Source organism: Ursus americanus, chromosome 9, assembly GCF_024610735.1.
Source record: "Ursus americanus isolate L20-20 chromosome 9, mUrsAme1.1.p, whole genome shotgun sequence".
Lineage (NCBI taxonomy): Eukaryota > Metazoa > Chordata > Mammalia > Carnivora > Ursidae > Ursus > Ursus americanus.
This window is the reverse complement of record NC_142135.1, coordinates 60,421,858-60,443,837: the sequence shown is the minus strand read 5'-3', so window position 1 is coordinate 60,443,837 and position 21,980 is coordinate 60,421,858. Positions and strand designations below refer to the sequence as shown.

General features: G+C 43.7%; 1 protein-coding gene across 6 annotated transcripts in view; it reads left to right on the top strand.

Annotated features, from left to right (window-relative positions):
• Positions 1-21,980, top strand: part of SULF1 (sulfatase 1) — a 167,644-nt gene that overhangs the window by 111,032 nt on the left and 34,632 nt on the right. For 4 of the 6 annotated variants that reach the window (XM_045810133.2, XM_045810135.2, XM_045810132.2 and 1 more), the window contains exons 6-12: positions 2,786-2,937; positions 5,262-5,431; positions 15,857-16,007; positions 16,943-17,118; positions 18,486-18,614; positions 18,884-18,940; positions 19,634-19,763. In XM_045810133.2, the coding sequence (XP_045666089.1) occupies positions 2,786-2,937; positions 5,262-5,431; positions 15,857-16,007; positions 16,943-17,118; positions 18,486-18,614; positions 18,884-18,940; positions 19,634-19,763 (965 nt within the window). Of the gene's footprint in view, positions 1-2,785; positions 2,938-5,261; positions 5,432-15,856; positions 16,008-16,942; positions 17,119-18,485; positions 18,615-18,883; positions 18,945-19,633; positions 19,764-21,980 lie in introns of those variants that run through there. The other 2 variants (XM_045810136.2, XM_087864836.1) reach the window with 2 other exon arrangements.

Below are 21,980 nucleotides of genomic sequence, written 5' to 3'. Positions count from 1 at the left end.
CAGATCCAAAGGTGGCCTTTGGATGACATGCTATCAAATGGAATTTGATTCTATCAAGTGAAATTTGGGGGTCCGTCCACAATTGCGACAACGAGGTGACGTCACCAGAGCTGGTCTTCAGGAAGGTGGCGCTGGGAGTGGAAAGACCCGGGAGGCTGGCTAGGGATGCTGGCAGGAGACTGTGAGCATTCACGAGGGGCGTCGAGTAATTGCAGAAAGAGGGGCAGGTTCGAGAGCTGTTATCCACGTAGAACCTTCAGGAAGTGGTGCCTGCTTAGCAAGGGTACCAAAAGAGCAGGTGAGTCAGGGAAGGCTCTGGGATGCTGAGCCTGGTCGACCAGGAAGATGATTAGGACACTCGGAGAAGAAGAGAGGATCTGAGGAGAGAAGTAAACTGGGAAGGGAAAAGGATTCATTCCGTTCTGGACGATTGTATTAAGAGCGAGGAAAACATTCAGCTGGAGGTATCCTACCCGTAGCTGTGTATCAAGGATGAGGGCGAGCTAGCTAGCCCATCAAGACACAGGAATGATGTACCGTGGACGAGGTTGAGATCCAGAAATGTGTGCTCTGAGAACGATACCAGGAAAGTGCCTGATTCTGGGATCTGTTTTCATCTCCCCAGGGCCATCATCTGGGAACTATGTTTCTTCGGGCGTGTACCCGTGAAACCAGCTTACTGAAGATGCACGCTGGCTGTCACAGGGAAGGCGTCTGGCCAGCCATAGTTTCTCTCTAAAACCAGAGATGGCAGCCTTTTAAAAATCAGAAAAACTAAAGCTTGCATGCATGTGTGTATTACATGTGCATGTGTGTATAGGTGTGAGTGTGTGTGTACCCGACACACACATATACACACATACACCTGTGTATACATACATAAAAATTTCTCTACTCCTTCCTACTTAAGGGGAAGGCTACGTATATGGCTACCAGGGTGACCAAACGTCTGGGTTACCCAGAATAGTGCTTGTTTATGCCTGCCTTCCTGGTGAAATTACAGCTATTAGAAATAGTACCCTCCTTGTCTTGCAGGCTGATTGAGTCCTGCAGTTTTGAGAGCTGGTTGGTTTTTAAAGAACCCCGTCAGAACAGTGCACGGGATATAACATTCTGCACTTTCCCCACAAATGAAAATGTGTGTGTGTTTAAACCAAACCTAAGAAACTGGTAACAGCTGCTTAGAAGTAGGATTTATCTCGGCATCATGCATGTAAACATGAGAATACCTTAACTATGGATCCCAGTTTGGCTTTTCTGTAATTTCAGGGTTAAAGTTATGCTGCTGGGGTATCAGAATAATTTTTGAATGTCATCTTGAAATAGAAATGTGGATTTTTAAGTACTAATGCCAAGGTAAAGGAAAAACACTTCCTAAATGTAATGCAGTTTGCTTATTTTCTCTGTATGAATCATAAATGTTGATACATTACCTGTAATTGAAGTGGTTAATGATTTATCAGCAAGGTGATCTGGTCAGACATTACACACAAACTTTGGGAGACTCCAGAATGCTTTATTGTCCTTGCAAAGCTCTCTTGTCTAACCTGAATTTACATTCCATGGTGGTAACATGGTGTATGTAGTGTGATTAGAGTAAGTGAACATATCAAAAAAGAAAAGGAAGGAAGGAAGGAAGGAAGGAAGGAAGGAAGGAAGGAAGGAAGGAAGGAAGGAAGGAAGGAGGGAGGGAGGGAGGGAGGGAAGGAGGGAGGGAGGAAGGAAAAGAGAGAAAGAAAAAGAAAGAAAAAAAGGGAAAATAATAGTACGCTCTTTCTCAAAAGTGTGCTGACAATACATTTTTGGCTACCCGTCTGATAATTACAAGGCATTTGACTTCAAGATCTAACCCATTTTGTTCCCAAAACCCCAACCTGCCCTACTCTCCCTCTTTGCCCTTCTCCTCTCATCATCTTTGGCAGAGGAACAAATCCAAATCCAAAGTTTCCCTCTGAAAGGATCGGTAAGCGCTGTCGCACCGTGGCCTTCCTTGGGCGGGACATGCCAACGTTACAAATGTGAAGTCCCTCCAGGGGCCTCATCAATGAGCAGTAGAGTGTCTGTGTCCCATGTACTTCTGTTAGATTCTGATTCTATGAAAATTTGTCATCTATGTAGTAATTCTGTGTCACCAGAATTTTTTATTATCAACAACAGACATACACGTTCAGAAAACACACATAACGTGAACACCGATGCCATAAAATGTGTGTGACATAAAACCCCTCACCATGTGCCCTAGAAATGGAGTTTACCATGGTTCCTTGACTTGGAAAATTTGTACTCTGGTTATGCAAACACAAGGACAAGCTTTTCTATGGTGTTTTTATAATTTATAACTCTCAAATAGTAAGTTAGAGAACTTATTTTCTCACCAAGACTGAACTTTCAGCCTCGCAGTGTTGGGCAGAGAGAGCATTCCACATTTCCACTGGCTACCTCTCTGACAGTTACATCAGCGGAACAAAAGGGTCCATCTGCTTTCATCCCAGCAGAACCACAAGAGATAGATGCACCCAGAGTCCCGTGATCATTATGGTGATTTTATTGTGCTATAATCCCCGTACGTGGGTGCTATGCTTATTTATTCAAAAGGAAAACGTATGTGTGTCTCTTTGTCAAAGAAGCAGAGTATTACACTATTATTTTGGCGTCCACTGTTACCAAGGTTTACTTTTGTTTTACTGCCCCTTTTTCAAATCCTAATTTCATGCTTATGCATTTATGCATTTATTTGTGATTAATCATTTCATATGAGAAAATAATCCTTTTTTTCCCTTTGCAGCCTTTTTTGGAAAATACCTCAATGAATACAATGGCAGCTACATCCCTCCTGGGTGGCGAGAATGGCTTGGATTAATCAAGAATTCTCGTTTCTATAATTACACTGTTTGTCGCAATGGCATCAAAGAAAAGCATGGATTTGATTATGCAAAGGTAATTTTCAGGCACTTTTACCCTGCATCAATTTACTTTGTGCATAATGGGGAAAAGCCATTTTCAGTGAGTTAACTTATCCACGAGATTGGCTTTCTATGTTCTCACAATGTTAGAATGAGAAATTTTAAGGTAATTTTAAACTCCAGGCAAGAAAAAGACTTTCAAGGAACACTGACTTTGAATAGTGATTCTTTTTTCCCTCATTAGGATGAAAGGCAATCAGCCTTTGATGAAGTATCATCAAGAAAATCATAGATGCCTCCACTCGGTCTTGTGATTTTTTTTTTTATTTTTCTACTCCCCAGAGGATTTGTCCACATAATCAAATGTTCATCTTATACCATCTTGCTTTTCACTGGCATAAAAGTGCATTTCGTCTGTGGCTTCAGGTTTAGAGCAACAAGCACAATAATCGAAGTTCGGGAAACCACATTCTTTGCTTTTCCTCCTGCCTGACCCAGCATTGATGTGTGACAAGGACACCTGCCCCACGGCAGCGAGAGTCCACAAAAGTCACTGAGGCCATCAATCCTCGGATTTCCAAATCAGTTCATGGAAACTGAAATCGACACGTCCCTCTGTGTCTCTAACAAATGCATCCCAGATTAGACTTTTTAAAATTCACAAAGGTTTTGTGATTGCCAACCTAAAATAAAACAATTTTCAGATGACAAGAGTGAAGGGGAAAATATCTTCGAATTTAGCCTGCTAATTAGCCTGAAATATCCTCGTCCCTTCTAGCCAGGCCCAGCTCTTCCTCACTTATCTAAAAGAAGCTGACAATCTGCTCTAGCCAGCATAGATCATGACGAAAGAGCCATTGGTAGAAATCAGAGAGGGAACTTGATTTAATTTTGGCACAGTGCTGCCTTCACGCGTGGCCCGATTTGAGCTCGAGGAACTTGGTAGGAGATAAGGTGTAAGTCTGGCTCTTCCGTCCCCTTCAGAAAACAATGAATGCAAATGAATTCATGAACTTTGCTAATAGGATTCCAGACTCATCAAAGTCGAGAGCTGGTGGGGACCTTGGAGGCAGATTTGAGCAATGTCCTACAAAGTGTGCTAATTGTCACCGCTATCATTTTTGATCTGTGGGGATGCTTTCATGCTCCTTGTTCAAGCTATTAACCTTTCTTTCCCTGTTGTCCTAAGGAGAGCAAAGTAATCAAGATTCCCTCCAAAGACTAAAATTAGCGTAACTTGCCCATTATCACAGCTGATTAAGTGTCAAAGACAACTGTGTCCAAAAAGAATATATGGCTTTTTTTTTTTTTAGTGAGAGAAGGAATGAAACAGACACTCCCATGGAAGAAGGTGAGGGCCTGTGGAGTTGTCCTCACAATGACATGTGACACAGATTTCCTCCCTTGGGCACGGCTCTCGCAGCTGTGCTGGTCCTTGACTCTACATATGATTAGTCATGCCTGGGAGCCTCTGACACTGTGAATGCTGTCTGGGCACTTTCTGAATAACCTTTGGGCTGGAGCTCCAGGCCAACGATACCCGCTTAGAGGAAGCAGGTGGTTTAATTTAAGTTTTCATCGTTCCTTTTCATTCCATTTCTTCCTTCCCCCTTACAGAGTTCCATCAGTCCCTCGGACGGCAGCTTAAGTCATTTTATTAACAAGTTAGGCTCAAATCCCAGCAGCTGTATCATTTTAGTTGTGCAATTAACAGTATAATCTGCAGGAAATCAAATGCTCCCCATACTTAGTGTTTCAAGTGAATTAATTGATAAAATATTGCAGCTTTTCCCTGTGCACCCGGAATTTGGCCATGGCTTTCGTTAGCAATTATTGTGTAATTCCCACAGGTGAATTTTTAATTTAAAGAAAAGACCTTTTGTTTGTGCGTGCGTGCACGCGTGTTTGTGTATGTGTGTTCTGCAACTGTGAATTTGTAGTGGGCGTGGGTGTTTCCTGCCCTTGAAGTAATTAAATTTTTTGTCAACGAATTACATCAATGAAACCTGAGAATGAAATATGTATCCGGTGTTTCATGGGCTCTAGCGTTTGGATTGCCAGATCTGATCATTATCTTGGGCAAACAGGACTGGACTTTTCTTTCCTAATTGCTAAGTTGTGCCTTACTTAAAGTAAAATTTTTGCACGTTACCAAGCTAGCCCCCCTAGAAAGTAACTGGCAACTGATTTTGTCTGTTACGGAAGGTATTTTGCTGCTTTGGGAAGTATCAACTTCCTTCCTGCTTTAGACCTTATCCCTTCATTCAGTGAGATGCTTCTGAAGAAAGCAGTATTCAAATGTGATCTGATGAATGTCACCTTTTGTAATTTTTGTTTTGTGTCAAATGTATGTTTCAGGACTACTTCACAGACTTAATCACTAACGAGAGCATTAATTACTTCAAAATGTCTAAGAGAATGTATCCCCATAGGCCCATTATGATGGTGATCAGCCATGCTGCGCCCCATGGCCCCGAGGACTCGGCCCCACAGTTTTCAAAACTGTACCCCAATGCTTCCCAACACATGTGAGTAATAACGTCATTCCGGGACCTGCTGAACACAGGCCTTTCCTTTGCTCCCCACCTCTCTCCTCTCCCTCACCCCATCTCCTTCCACGCTGTGTCTCCAGAGGCAGGAACACCAGCTCCTGCCATGAGGCCACGGGGCAGGCTGGCCACGGGGCCTGGCATAAAGGACCTGGTCTAGGTGTGATTAGGAATCACATTTCCAACCTTTGTTAAGTAGCTAAATGGAAAGGAGGAGAAGCACATAGGGTGAGTGGGGGAAATTTGTATCAAGCGTTCCCTTCGGTTGTCTTAAATAATATTCCTGAGCACGATCTCATAAAAATAACAATCAAATGGTCTGCTCCTCGTAGCAGCAGAGCGGCGCCCCCTGGTCGGCTTGTAGCAACATGGGTTTGTCTTCTAGGTGAATACCGGGGGCAGCTTTGCCGCAGCTGTGCAATTAGGATTGTTGCAGAAAGTAGCTTGCACGGGCTTGCCCGAGAGGCCTTCTCAGGTCACGGCTTTAGGATAACCTGATGTTTCTTTCTGAGAGGCAGGAGCCTTGGTAAGGAGGGGAGGGGAGGCTCAGGGAAGGGGGCTGATGGTGCAGGGGGCTGAGGCAGAGAGCAGAGAGCCCTGTTATGCCGGTAACTCTCACTAGCCAAGAGTGGAAAAGTCCAGACGCTTTGGCAGCAAGAACATGAATTTGCTTTTTACTCTATCGACTCGCTTCCTTCCCAATCACATGCAGCCTTCCCTACAGAGCAGCTGGCTCTGTGTTCTGCCGAAGGATCGGCCATCAGACAGATAGGGACCCAGGAATTCATGTTTCCTTCTCACTAACCCTCCAAAATTGGTTCTTAATCTGTTTATGCGTAAGTATCATCTCTTCTCATCCACACTGATCTCCCAGCCGCAATCCCAGACAGAAGGAAAATAGCGTAAATGTATTTATGAAAAGAGAGACATACCGAAGGCACTGTAGTTGCTGGTCGTTACATATCCCTGAAGAACCTTTCCTTATATTCTTATTCTTTTATCTTATAACTAATAAACTGATGGCTTTTGGCCAGTGGTATTCAGGTCGTCTCTATCATATCGAGTGCTTTAGAAAGAAGGAAGGAGGTCAGAGCCGACTGAGGACAGGAACTAACAGTAAACATAAAAGCAGGACAGATACCCTGCTGAACACGCCCAGTAGGATGGAAGGATGGGAGCGTTTCAATGCATAAACTATTGTCAACAAAGAAAGCAGGTTGCCCCAGCACCTGGGGGTTGTGGTCTGGGTGAGCCGCTGTGTTCGGGAAAGAACGCTGTGGATGGCTATACAAGCTTCTGGAGGTCTACCTACATACAGCCATGCAACTAAATTCATGAGCCGAGCCCACGAGGGGCGAGGGGCTCTCCATGACAGATCACTTACAGATTTAGCAACATGCTGGTTCAGTGAAAGAGAACGTTCTTTGCAGTCTTCTCCCCTTCCCTGGGGCCCACCTTTCTCTTTCCTTTTGAATCAGAAAATCACTCTGCGTCGGTTCTCCTGTTGCCTGGGCAGATTCTCAGCCTAAGGTGGCTTTGCTACAACTGCAACCCTTACTGGTGTTTTCCCGAGCTTGAGGAGAAGGGACTGACAAAATGCGGTGTTTTATGGCTCCTTAGAAGTCAGCCTGCCTTTGAAGCTTCCAGGCAAGGTCCTGAGCCTATGGAAAAATCAGCCGCAGGTCAAGAGGTTCTGACAGCTCCGTGGCATGCACAGACAATCGCGGGAGGAGGGGGACCTGCAGACTTCTTGATAGGGCCTTCGTGACAGCTAAACGGCAGCATCTCTGAGCCCCGCAAGTAAAAGTTCTGTTTGATTCCACAAGTATTTATGAGCGGCGCTCTCCGGTGCAGCCGGGATGTAGGCATGAGGAAAACACGAGCTCACAATCAGGAACCAATGAGCAAAGACAGGGATTGGCACACTGAGGCCAAATCCAGCTTGCCGCCAGCTTTTGTTAGTAAAATTTTATTGAAATACAACAACAATTCAACAAATACTCATCTGTAATGTGTTATCTGTGGCCGCTTTCACAATTCAACAGCAGAGTCGTTGTGACAGATACAGTATGGCCTGCAACGCCCCAAATATTTGCTCTCTGATCCTTTATAGGATGAGTTTGCCCCCAACCCCTACTCAGGCGGGGGGTGGGGGGAGGATGGGCCAGTGTCCAAATAGCCTTATCACCGGTCGAAACAGAAGGCGTAAGTGCTAGGGCAGGCCTTCAAGGGGCTATGGAAGTTTGACGGAAGAAGCGTTCACATCTTTTAGGGGAGCATGGAAAAGTCATGGACCAGCAGACATTCAGAGTGGGCCTCAAAGAATGGGTACAGTTTCTGCCACTGATACTACAGATTGGGTAGGTGATTTCAGGAAGAAATTGCAGACAGACAAGTGACCGCCACGTTAAGTGAGGCGATCTGAGATGTGACCTAGGAGAATGGAGTGCAAGGAAGGCATTAAGGGCTAAAGCGAGAAAGGGGAACTAGCAGAATTTTGAGGACTTGAATGAATTTGTACGTAACCGTAAGCAGAGAGTCAGCGGTGGGGTAGTGACAGTTGGTGGGGTAGTGACAAAATATGTAACTTGGTCATTTTCACGTGCAGATTGTTTCTCGGTTATTCCTTTTGAGTTCACATGAACCACCTGTGTGCCTTCCTAGTGACTCTGTAAAACAAAATCCACACATGGCAGAGTGAAAAGTATTTAGGTCTTTGAGACAAACAAGCATGGGTTCCTTTTTCATCTGTTCTCACCACTAAGCCCCTGGGCAATTTTTTTAACCTCTAGGAACCTCCATTGTCTCATCTGTTAAATGGGGATAATGATAGCACTTTGACGTGATGTCATGAACAAATGAAGAGAGGAAGCATGGGTCAAGTCCCCACACAGGGCCTGGGCCATAGAAGCCACTTCACAGATGCTGATTCTTAGTGATTCTTTCTCTTAAGATGACCCATCTAAAGCTGCTCTTTCTTGATTCCATCTTTCTTGACCCACAAAAAGTGCGGTTTCATTTGGCTCAATGTTGACGGGAAGCAGCTGAAGAAATGACAAGTCGATACGTGTCCGTTGTGACGTGACAATTCTCTTGACAAGGTGACTCGCAGTGGGACGAGCCTCTCGCACCTGGCCATTCTGAAAACCCAGACAGGATAAGCACCAATCTGGCTGTGTTATATTTTCCAGGTGCAAAATGTGTGCCGCGAGCAAGTGCCAGTGAGGACACCCTCAGAGCCATAGAAACTGAAAGTCCATGCGGTTGGTTAGCGCCTCAGCTCCTATTTGCTGCTAAGCCCTGGGCTTAGGTGCCCCCAGCACGGAGAGATCTGCTGTGTCTCCTGCGGGCCTTACAAGGCCTGAGTTGCCCACATCTTAGTTGTCCAGGCCTCCCCGGCTGTCGCTCGCTGGAGGAGGGGGCCGGCAAGAGTCCGTGTGTGTGGCTCTTGTCACTGTGAGTGACTGCGCAGGTCCACAGTTCAGTGTGTAGACAAAAGGAGTGAGACAGGTGAAGACAGGCAGCTCATCGTGGTGCATGGAGCTCCCGAATGGCCAGTTTCCTCAGCGAAAACATGAGCCACCCATTCGAGCAAAGGGATGTAAGAAGTTAAGTACTTTGCAGAAATGTTTGGCAAGCCCCCTGCAAACAGTGAGAAGCTATAGACGCTCCCCTGTTGGGAGAAGCAAGTCACGTGAACAGGTGCCTTGAGGTCGCCTTCCTTGGTGGTCACGCAGTCTGCAGATGCCTTTCTTGGCGCCTCAGGGGGAAGTCACCTGGCCCTCTCCAACCAGAGTGAATGCATCGTGTTTCCGCGGAGCTTTCCATTCCCATCAGAGGAAGGAAGCCAGGCCAACACTGGCTTTACACACCGAGGCTGGAGGTTTTGCCAACCGACTAAGAACGAGGACAGCTATCGACCCCTTGTGACCAGAGGCTGCTTCATCAGAAGCAGCTCAGCTGTTCTCGGCCTCGGTGGCATCTGAGGGAGCCTCCATCTAACACCACATATCATAATCTTTACCATAAAGCTCTTTGACCCTAGTGCGCTTTTCGGTAAATTAGGTCCCAGGATCCTCATGGTGCTGCTGTACCCTCACTCTCGCTGTGACACAGCTCTGCTCCCCTGGCCGTCATGATGCAATAACGGGCAGTGGTGACAGGAAGGGAGATTCCATTCACCTACGCGAGGACTCTGGGGGCAGCTAAGAGACTCCCTTATCCCCTTATCCCCCCTACCATCCCCCTATCAACTGAAATTTTGTTGTTGTTCATCAGTTCTTTCTCCCCATTCCTGGAAATGTGTGTGATTATGTGTGTGAACACACAACACGGGTTCGAGTGAAATATAAAATCTTGGTAGAACAATCCAGGTCCGATAGCTTGTGAGATTGGGGATGACTCGGTGTGTTAAAGGGACAACTACCTCTGCGTCAGCCTCAGAACGAAGTTTTTGAAACACTTTTGTTGCTGCAGTTGAAAAGAAATGTTTTTCCTTGAAAGAATTTGCACAGTCTCACTTCATTTCTTCCACAGAACCATAAAAGAAAGTGCTTTTGGAGATGAGAGAATTTTTAATTCTCCAAAAAAAAATCTTTCATTTGGGTGGAACTCATTGCTCCTTTCCTATGTTCCCACTTCGTTCTTCTGTCATTGACTATATATCCCATGGCACTGGCTTTTTACCCAGACCCTTGAAGTCAAACTGCACGCCTCCAGGGGGCAGCATTCACACAGGATACCGTGTGAAGGGGGCCCTGGAGTTAGTCAAGACAGCTCTTTCCTGAAGACAGGGCCAGGTGTTACATCTCTCCCTCTGGTGCCTGGGAGCATGGCTCCTGCCCCATCCCTTGCCAGATACTTTTTTGTTTAGCAAATGAATAAGTGTGTTAACCCCACCACCGAGGTGACATTAAAACATATTTTAATAGCATAAAAATATTTAAGCAGTCGGTTTTATGAATTAAAGGACACCGAGAGATCATCTAATGCCATAAATTTTTAGATTAAAAAAAATGAAGGCCCAAACTCTATTTAAAAAAAAAATAAAAGACCCAGTTGGCTTTGCCCTGGTCACATAGGTAGATAGGGACAAAGCTGGAGACGAAACTCTGCTCTCTTGGCCCCAGGTGATCTTTGCACTGCCCCGGCTTTGCTCAGTACACTCCGCGGTTACAGTTAATGTCAGAAGTGGCTCCCGTGTGTGTGTTTGCACAATTCTGTTGGAATTTGCAGCATCTTAGAAGACTTTCTAAATTAGTTTCCTGCGGTATCTATAATCAAGATCATTTGATATTCTTCAGCGTGCGTTCAAATGTTACCTACCTAAAGACATTTGAACTCAGGTGGGGAATATCTCTACAAAGTCAATTAAATAAGTTCAATTTGAGTGAAAGCTGAGATGGTGTGGCTTGGGAGATTAAGGATAGAATTTCCAATTTAATGCTTTGAGTGTGTGTCTTAAATCTATATAACGGGCTTATTCTGGGAATTGAAACCTATTCCATTTCTTACAGAACGACGGTCCCACTACCAATACCCTTTAAGAGTCAGATCATTAGAGTGTTTGTTGTTGTCCGAGATTAACTAACAAATGAAGAAAACACATGTTCAGATATAAAACACTAGAAACGTCTTTCTTTTCGCTGGGTGACAGCAAAGGCCATCAGCAGTAAAAATGAACTGCTAAGTTCTTTGCAATTCCCTGAATACGGATTTAATATACAACACATGCATATCTTAAAACCATTTCTCTTCTAGTGAGAATTAGTCTCCCCAAACACCCACCCATCAAAAAGAAAGGTGACATTATTGATTATCAGGATTCGTAGTCTCGTTATGCCAATATGCAGTAGAGGAGAGAAAATCAAAGCCCAAAGAGAATGGGCATTGATGGCAAAGGTTGGAGGCAAAAACACGTGGTCGAAAGGATCTGCAATCTAGTGCTGAGCAATAAATCCAGCCAAGTCATGACTGGAGAAAAGCAGTATGCAGAGAAGCCCCACCGGGGAAAAGTGAACATTTTAAACTATGAGAATAGTCTATTGCGGGCTCCAGGCATGTTTTGGGGAGAGTGTAAGGCCTGGAATGCCCAGTTACTGGGTGAAACCCTTCTCGGAACAGACAACAACGAGTCGAGTCGTACCAGACCAGGCACGTGCAACTGCAGCCCTGACTGGGGGTTGTTTTTCTTTTTAAAGGAACAGAGACTCAGAAATGACAATTGAGTCCTCTGTCCTCTCAGTTTTCAAGCAAATAGCCAGTGTTATCTATCTTTTCACTGATGCATCCAGTTCACCTTGCAGGGTCCGACTTTATCTTGTCTGTCAGCAAAAGCAGACCCTGGGCAGCTGGTGGGCGCACTTGAACAGGAAGCAGAAAAGGCTAATATTTTAAATCGGGATGAAGGCTAAGGATTTTAGGACCGACTTTTGAGAGAAAGGAATGTATGTATCAGCTCTTCGAATGACTGGGATTTTGAGGCACTTCCTGGGGACTGTGGTGCAGGACTCTGGTCGTTGTGATGTTGTGGAAGGAGCGCCTACCCAGGACAAAATTTCTGAGCCACCTCTGTGCACTTTACTTTCTCTTTTGTAAAATGGAAATAAGGTGTCCTGCCTACTCCTCAGGGTTGCCACCTCAATCAAAAGAGCTATTAACAGATAAGATCTTTCCCAGCTACCTGTGAGGATGGGTATGATGCAGTCCCAGGATTTGTTCTCTGGAGTCACTGAAATTTCCTTAAACCCTCACAAAGCTCTGAAGTCCTTATTCCCATTATACAGATGAAGAAACAGAGGCTTAGAGAAAAAAAAAAAAAGTTGCCCGAGATCACACACTTAGTAAGTTAGCAGGGCTGGGATGAGATTTCAGGTCCGATCCCCAAACATTCTGGAACAATCAGACACGTGATTTTCCACTTTTCCCCAAAACAGTTACCTGCTCATTTCAGTGGCTGCTGTTCCAGCTGAGGGCTCCAGGCGCTGTCTGAGTCATTGTGAGTCAATTCTTAGGGAAGCAAGCCTTAATTATCACTGGGGGACAGAAGGCTGCATCTTCCAGGAATTTGGCAGACCCCAGCAGGAGGCAACCACAGGTCTTTGGCAAAAGATCACTTTTCAACAACATCGTCAGTTCCAGCGACCCCCCCCACCTTCCACCTGCAGCCCCCCCCCCCAACAGCTGCTGTTCTGTGGCAAGCGGTGGCAGTTTGTCTTCCTTTAAAAGGCAAATGCATACCCCCCTCCTTGCCCCCTGCTGAGACCCCACCTGGGATTTCAGCCCCAGAGCTGGGGGTCAGCTCCCACTTGGAGAAATTACGGGAGGAGAAGAAGGAGGTTGGGGGTGGGGAAGGACAGCTTTGACAACAGACCTGAACTCTCCTTTTTAATACAAGCCAGATTTCACATATGTTGTTCTGTAAATCCGGGAGTCCAATTTGAGGCTTGTAATTTGCTGCGACCTTCTCCATTCCTCAAAGTGAGGTGGAGTTATGCCAAGCACATCAAGGTAGCTGGTGGAAGATGTAATTTGCCCGCTGTGAGCCTTCGTTTCGGTTCCCTATTGTTAATTTTTATTTGTGTTGAGGTTTTGCGGCTTTAAAAAAGTCAGCTCGATTTATTTTAAAATTAAGGCAAACCAACATCAAAGGCAGTAAAAGGAAGATGTTTAGGTATTATAAAGAAACCCTGTGTAATCTTTTATAGCCATATTCTTTTTCGGGGCACGTACCAGTAAATGGTTAGGGGACCTTTCGTGACCCACTTGCTATATTTTTCTGACCTCTAGCCACCCCCACGGGTGAAAATCCCTCTCCGATGGGGTTTAGAAGCCCCTCTCTCATCCTCCTCAGCCTCTAATCCTGTTTGTACCACAACATGCTGTGTGAAGAATAAGAAACAGGGCTTACATCCGTTCCTACTTCCTACGGCATGAGCCCCTGAGATCGAAGAGGCCGGTTCTGCCCGCCTTCACTTTTAGATACGAGGAACCCTTTCAGGCCAAAAACATGGGACCAAGTGGTTCATGAGTCATTTACTGGGTAAGCAGAAGAAAGTTTATGTTGAAAGTTTCTCTTAAAAAGAATGGAAGGCGATGCCTGAAGAGCTTGTTTGGTTTTTAATGTGATAGGATTTTTCAACCCACTCATGTAGAATGTATTTGCCTATTGGCTTGTGTAGGAAACTCATGTGCCTCTGTACTAGGCTCTTTTACATGAGACAGAGATAGATAGATAATAAATGGGTGATAGATGGATAGATAAATGATAGATAATGATTAGATAGATACGTAAATAGATATAAAAGAATAGATTTGTTCCTCAGAACTTTTAAAGAAAGGTACTATTATCCCCACTTACAGGTGAGCAAAATAAACCACACCTGCTTTTCCTACTCTGCAGATCTGCCCCTTTAAAAGGGAGTTGACTTACACTACTGAGCACAATTTATACAATTTTAGGGACGATGTCTTCTGTGCTCAGTCTTATATTGGTATTTGTGCTGTTGTACTTCTGCTAGTTAACCAGCATCCATCCTGACCATCAGGTTATGATGTGACCTTCTTTTGTGCCAAGAAGGTCAACAGTACCAAAACAGCATTTTCAACTATCAAAAGAGAGGTTCTGCAAACCCACCGGCAGAAGAAAACGTACAACAACAGGCAGCATTTACATAGTTCAGCATGCATGGAAATAGCCCGGTGTATAATCGTGTAGCTCGGAAACGCCAGGTTTGCCCCAAGGGAAATTTGCTCTAACACAGACGAGACGAGGACACGGCAGATGTCCCGGAAGTCACTGGGCTCGCAGGGACTATTCCTCTAGGGGTTTTTGGTTTTTTTAAGATTTTATTTATTTATTTTTAATTTATTTTTACTTGAAAGAGAGACCAAGCAGGGAGAGGAGAGGGGAAGGTGTTGGGGGGGGGGAAGAATCCCAAGCAAAAGGACCCTGAGGTCATGACCTGAGCCAAAATCAAGAGTCGGACACGTAACCGACTGAGCCACGCAGGCGCCCCTATTTCTCTAGTTTTATAATATAAAAGATGGCACAGGGTCACCTACACTTGTCATTATCCACAATTTTTCACTGATAGGATCCTCCCCAGAACAGGCACTGGCTATCACGTTTCTCAACCAACATAGATCGTTGCTTATTCTGTGAGACCAGTTACTTGTGAAGTTGTGGCTCCTACGAAAAGTAGTCTGGGACATAGGAAGCACCCCACGCGTCCATCTTCTTTCGTTTTGTTAGAACAAATGGGCTTTGGAATCGAGGTTTGGATCTGCTACCTAGTAACTTCGTTAATCGGAGAAAGTTATTTGACGTTGCTACACCTCCGTTTTCTCAACTAAAAAATGGGAATGATAAACCAATTTCCAGAGATAATTAAATGAGTTAATGATACAAAACAACACAATACCCAACACATGGTAAATACTAAATTTTTAATATTAAACAACTTCTACGTGCTTAATAACATCTAAGGAGAAGGGTCTGGAGGAGAGGTCAAAAATGAATAGACAGTTCTCAGTGTGAGGATTACTCTAGCATCGATACGTACTTGGGGAGTATGAGGTGGCAGCATCTAATGGTCAAGGGATTGGGGTTAGATATCAGAAAGAAGGGGACATATTTTGTGGGTCCCCAATGGATGGTATGAGACACCACTTGAGTTTCTGTGATAAATTAAATATAAGCTTGAACCCACCTGTTCAAGAGGATTAGGACCCACCTCCCTGCAGTTAATAAGAATTGTGCTCTGCACCTGTATCGAATTGTCTATAAAGAAAATAGCTTTATTGATACACAGGTATATTGCACAAGTAGACTTGGTTTTAATTCCAGCATATCCTATTAAATTAATGGTATCTGTAGAGAAGGTTAGGAATGAGAAAAACTCATAGACTAGATTTATAAGTAATCAGTAAAATAGCCCCGTAAAATTAAGAGAAAAAATATGTTGAAATGATGATTCATCATTATTCCACATATTTGACTATACCTAATAGCCTAATTAACTACAAAATTTATGAGTTAACATCACCATGAAAACATTCCCTTCTGTACCACTGAATTTTGTCTGTAGATGTTACAATACCACGATCATCTGATGTCTTTTTACCCATTTTATTCAATGAATCCAAATGAACTTGCACCAATTACCTTTTTAGCTGCCTGTCTTGGTTTTGTCAATTTGAATCCATATGCCTTTAGGGGATGTGTGATGTTTGGGGTAGTAAAGATTGTAGCTCTTCTTATAAACACAGAAGACACATGGGAGAAAAACATAGCATGTCTAAATTACCTTTCCTACATGATTATTTCACAATCTTCAACTTGAGAGCTTTCTCTAACTGACTAAAAATATATATATAGTAAGAGCCCTTTCTGGATATTTTCAGAACCCCCAGTTATAACTACGCACCAAATATGGACAAGCACTGGATTATGCAGTACACGGGACCCATGCTGCCCATCCACATGGAATTTACAAACGTTCTCCATCGCAAAAGGCTTCAGACTCTGATGTCAGTGGACGATTCTGTGGAAAGGGTAAGCACACCAACTTGGCTCGGTGACAGGTTTTGGTCCAGCTTTCTTTAGATCTGTTCTTGCTTATTCTTTGTCTTGTTGTTGCTCTTTTTAAGAGAGGGAGAGAGTCTGTGTGTGACTATGTGTACGTGAGTGTGTGTTAAGTGACTTTATCTTCCCTCCCTTATCTTGACCCCTTCTACTACTTCTCCAGGCTTGGTTCTTCGGAGCCAGAGGCAAAGAGGAGATAAAAATCAAAACACCATAAGTCAAGAGCTACACTCACAGATACCTTCAAGAATTAAGCAAATAATGTAAATACCTAAAGCTGGTTTCGTATAAAGCGATAAGGCATGGTGGGGATTATGGTAAACTTTGAATGCCCACATCTATACCAAGGAGCAACTGCTTGGCTCCAGCGAATTTTTGCCATGTAGGAAAACAGATCCAGTATCATGAGATCTTCAGACTTTTTAAAGGAAACCAGAAATACAAACATTTTATTTGAAATTTCCTAAACTTAAAAAAAAGCAACAGAAGCTACACAAAATGCCTAAAGGCTAGATTTAGTTGGATTAGGCTCCAAAATAGCCTATTCTTAACCTTTGATAACTATATAAAAGTGATGATACCATTTGCTTTAACAGTGAACTTTTCGAAATAAAACCTGTAAGTTAGGTGGTAGAGGCTGTTTTGTGAAGTTTTGTGTCATTTTTTTTTTAATAGGTACACAGAACCTTTAAGACCAATGTGCCAGATTCAAACAAGTTACATTACTCTATTATTAGACTTTTCCCCTCCAGGACTGTAAGCAACTAGAATTAACGTAGATAGCGATCGTGTTTCTTAGCCTTGTTAAAGTGGCTCTTGCCTTTCAAAAATAATGGGGAAGAAATTCGGGGGAAATCACAGCAACGCTATTGTCATCGTGCCCTCTTGCATCCGTTGTATTTCAGCTGTATAATATGCTCGTGGAGACGGGGGAGCTGGAGAACACTTACATCATTTATACCGCGGACCACGGCTACCATATTGGGCAGTTTGGACTGGTCAAGGGGAAATCCATGCCGTATGACTTTGATATCCGTGTACCTTTCTTTATTCGTGGTCCAAGTGTAGAACCAGGATCAATGTACGTATTTCTCTGCTTGCTATGCTCGCAACATTTGGCTGTCGTGGCTCATGTATATCTGAGATAATTCGATTACCAATCTCAGGGGCTGGTTTCTTTTCATCCAAAACAGAAAAGGGTGTAGGTAGATGGAGGTTGGTAATTTAGAAAATGAAAACCTTGTTTTCTCCCCTACCACATATTGTATTAACTGAAGTCTACTATTTAAAGAGAAAGGAAAATTAACTATCAATGACTAATTCTGCCAAACAGACCAGAATCCACATCCCATGGACTGTGCACACAGACACAGAATGTGATCCGTAGGGACATCATCTGTACCTTCTTTGAATCAGACATACACTATCTTAAAAAAAAAAAAAAAAAAAGCCGTCGCTGTTTTTAGGCCTTTTTAGTTTATTTTTTAAACTTATTACTTAAATAATTTTTTTTAGTTTTAAATTTTTTTTAGTTTAGGCTCTTTAGTTGATTTTTAAAATCATTACTTAAGTAATTTTTTTAAAGAAAATAAAAATTTAAAAAGCATGATTTTCTTTTAGAAGAAAAAAGGCCTAAAGGACTGGTATCCTATTTCTGCCTTCCTTAGACAAGTCACTGCCTCCCTCTGCATCTCTCTTATCCCACTATAAAATGGGTTTTACATGGCCTGCCAGCCACCTCAGAATGTTCTATGTAAGATAAGATTGTGTACATGAAACAGTTACGAAAAGAGTTAAAGAAAAAGAATGCAAGTAGAATTCCAAATCTGGAATGGTCCTTCAGGAGCTTCCAGCTGGGACTTTTTTTTTTTTTAAGATTTTATTTATTTATTTGAGAGAGGGAGCGTGCCAGCATGAATAGGGAGAGGGGCAGAGGGACAAGCAGGCTCCCCCCTGAGCAGGGAGTCCCACTCGGGGCTCAATCCCAGGACCCTGAGGTCACAACCTGAGCCGAAGGCAGACCCTCAACCCACTGAGCCACCCAGGCGCCCCCAGCCCAGACTCCTGATCTAACACGGAGGAAGCTTGGCACGGCACAAATGCCTCTCTTGAGTCCCCGATTCTGGAAGTGGCAGCATTGGGGCCCAGAACCCAGATATTCCAAACCTCCTCCGTGTGCTTTATCTGCTGCTCCCTTGCACGACATCCCGGGAGAAGCGAGAAGGTGATGGCAGTAGAAGGATTTCTTTGAATAACGCTATTATGTCTCTTCAGCTCATGGGAAACACTTTGGGAATTGTCCGATCTAGGTTAGAGGGTTTTATGCCTGAAAGACTAAGATAGAGGAAGAGGAGGTTGAAGACTGATGAGTCCCGGTGTGGAGAAAGTGGCGCTCCGTGCCACCCCCACCGGGTTTAATCTGGGGCATAACCACCTGTCCCTTTGCAGAGTCCCACAGATCGTTCTCAACATCGACCTGGCCCCAACGATCCTGGACATCGCTGGGCTCGACACGCCATCTGATGTGGACGGCAAGTCCGTGCTCAAGCTTCTGGACCTGGAAAAGCCAGGTAACAGGTGTGTCAACTTGCTTTCCCTCAGCCCGCCCCAAGCACCCCGGCGCCCAGAGCCAGCCGGCCCCTGAAAGGAGTGGAGGCAAAGTACGGCTGGCCCGTGAGAATCACCCCAAGCTAAGAATTTCTGGGCTGTTTGTGAACAGCGTATTGATGGAGACACAGTCATGGTCTGCGGGAAGTGAGAGGTGTTTCTTTAAATAAACTGTGAGCACAGATCCATGGGGAAAAATGTCCAGATGCCAACAGTAAATATTATTATTTTGCTTTCAGGTTTCGAACAAACAAGAAAGCCAGAATTTGGCGTGATACATTCCTCGTGGAAAGAGGGTAATTACTGGTTCCTGGGGTGCTTCTGGGAACCAGGCCTAGTGGGCAGCTCTCCCTGCTGGGTATTTTTCCCCCTTATTCCGGTTTACTAAGCATGCAGATTTCGTAGCCTAGTCACAAGATTGAATGGTTTGCTCCTCATTCTCCACTGGCCAGCACAGAAATGACTGTTGCATCAGAATTGTAAAACATAAGTTTTCGTACGATGGGACGAAAGCACTACTGTTGCATTTTTCCACCTCGGCTCCTATTCGGACCAGTCCATTGACTTCCTCAGCCTTCTTTCCCGAGTCCTTCCTGACCCTCTCCTTTCTCCTTCCTTTCCCTAAGTGCCTTTCCTAGTTATAAAGACACAAATATATGAGACTGTCATTTCCAGAGTCCCTTCTGGGTTTTATCTTTTGATTCATAATCCTCATTGTCCTGTTTTTTTCCATACATACATTGAGAGAAAAGCATTTATATGAGTGTAAAGCTAAACATTTATGCCCAAAGTTTTGAAATTAATGCATTAGGGAGATCATGATTCTTCGTAGTGCCTAGCTTATAATTTTCACAAAGGACTCAGCAAATGTTGAGCTCCTGTGGACGAGATCTTACCATCTATTTCATGCCATTTGAAGAATGTGGATTCTTCTGGGTGGGTAATTCTGATCATTTCTCACATCAGAAACTTCTTCTTTTCTGTCAAAGGAAGTTTTTACGTAAGAAAGAAGAATCCAGCAAGAATATCCAACAGTCAAATCATTTGCCCAAATACGAGCGAGTCAAAGAATTGTGCCAGCAGGCCAGGTACCAGACAGCCTGTGAACAGCCTGGGCAGGTGAGTGACATGGCTTGTGTTCACCACATGTCACACGCGTCTTCACTTCTAATTTTTAAAATTTCAACATATAAAATAATGTACATTTATGTATAAATAAGCTTTTCGTAGTGGTCATGGAGCACTTGCTGACAGCTCTCCTCTGAGAATTATCCAACTGGTCTAAGCTGGGCATCCTCATCACCGCTTGGGCTCCCTTCAGTGAAAAAAAGGTGGTGTCCTCAGAGAGTACTAGATATCCACCCAACTAGCCAATACCAGTTCAATATATCGGACATGTAAATGGATAACCAGGTTAGAAAGATCAGAAACTTGGTTCCATCTGAGGAGTAGCCACCACCCCTTGGATTCCTGTTAACTGGTTATCAAGAGGGGTCAAGAATCTACTTAGTCAAGGTCAGGGGTAGATGCTGAGCCTCTGGGCAGTGAACCACCCAAGAGACGTGATGGAGTCTTCCCCTCCCGTACCAAAATCAGATGTCACCTAGCCCACAGAGGAGGATAGACTCCGTGACCAAGATGGGGAAATGAAAAGGGAAGCCATATTGTGTTTATTGTTTCTACTTCTGCTCACAAAATTTCTGACATGAACTATTTCATTAGAATGAATTCTTTTTTCTAATAGAGATATTACTACAGATGGGGTACCTGGGTGTCTCAGTCGGTTGAGCTTCTGACTCTTGATTTCCGCGAAGGTCATGATCTTGAGGTTGTGGGATCGAGCCCTAAGTCAGGCTCTGCACTCAATGGGGAGTCTGCTTGAGTTTCTCTCTCTCTCTCTGCCCTTCCCCGTGCCCCCCCCCCAAAGTAAATTAATAAATCTTTAAAAAAAGAGAGATGTCACTGTAGAATTCAGGGCAACTCGGAACACCAACTAACTATCAATAAGAACTAAAGAAATACCACGTGATGAATTAACACAGGCCTGTTTCTAAGGAGAGTGAGAACATATGAACACTAACTATTTTGAACACTCTTGATTGACATCTGTGCTAGCTAAAAGAAGTATAGTGTCATCATGAGAGAGAAACTGCCTAAGCCATTGGAACGAAATTGAAGGAAAGTGAAAAATAATAGTTATTACGCATTTGTCTTATATAAAACCCTGTACATGGAGTTTGATACGTATTAGCTCAGTTTAATCCTCACGTCCATCCAATGAGGTAGGCATTGTTGTCCCCATTTATAAATGGGCAGCTGGGATCCAGGTGAGTCGTAGGGTTCAAAACTCAGGCCACTTGCTGCCTTCCAAGGTAAGTTACATGAACGAGGCAAAGAAAAGTTCACATCTTTTGTGAGTCTTTTTTTCTTTTTAATTTATCTGACTTGTAGATAGCTACACAATGAGCCCACGCCAGTTCAGGATATCAGGCGCAAGAAACGGATAGTGCAGTCATCATTAAAATGGCTCAGAAACGTGGGGCGCCTCACATTTACACTCGTGATACGGTATCTCTCTTACTGAACAGACGTTCACGATAAAAAGCTCGATCCTCATACACTCTGCATTTCCTCATGCCTTTTTGTGCTCAGGGATTCCTTTGAAATAGGAAAAGGTGGGGAGGGAGGTGGGTGAAGGAAGGGATATAACCAGGACTTCATGATATATTAGTAGGTCTTAATTTTCAAGTGTTTAGTGGAGAAGCTGAGACTTATTCGTTATATTTTAATACGATGTCTTCAAATCCTTCTTAAGGAAGCTCTAAGTATTATTATGACTAAAACCTCAGAATTGTTTAGTAGTTTTGAAATGATTTTTATGAGCCAGCCTCAATAGACTAATTTCCTTTTCTTTGGGAGTTGGAAATGTTTGGTGTTAAATGTGTCTCATGCAAATTGGTGATTTTGTTACTATTTTAGCCTTCTAAGTGGCAAGCCTTACAGCCATTTGAGAATAAGGTACACTGCCTACCTTTCAGTATACAATTTTGTAAACCTCTCCATAGGGCCTGCCCTGAAATTTTAATACAGGTCCTAAAGGGCAAATGTAGTATAAACTAGATTATGGAACTTGGGCACAAGCTCTTCACTCTTGTGCTGAATGCTAACTATGTTAAGAACTTCACTTCACTTTTTCATATTTTTCTAAGCTTGTTTTGCCCCCACGAAATGCCTTAATATCGGGTTCCCTGGGATTCTCCTGTGTTGTTTTATTTTGATGTGAATCAGTCTGAATTTCGATTATTTCACATGGATATATGAAAATGTTAGCAACAG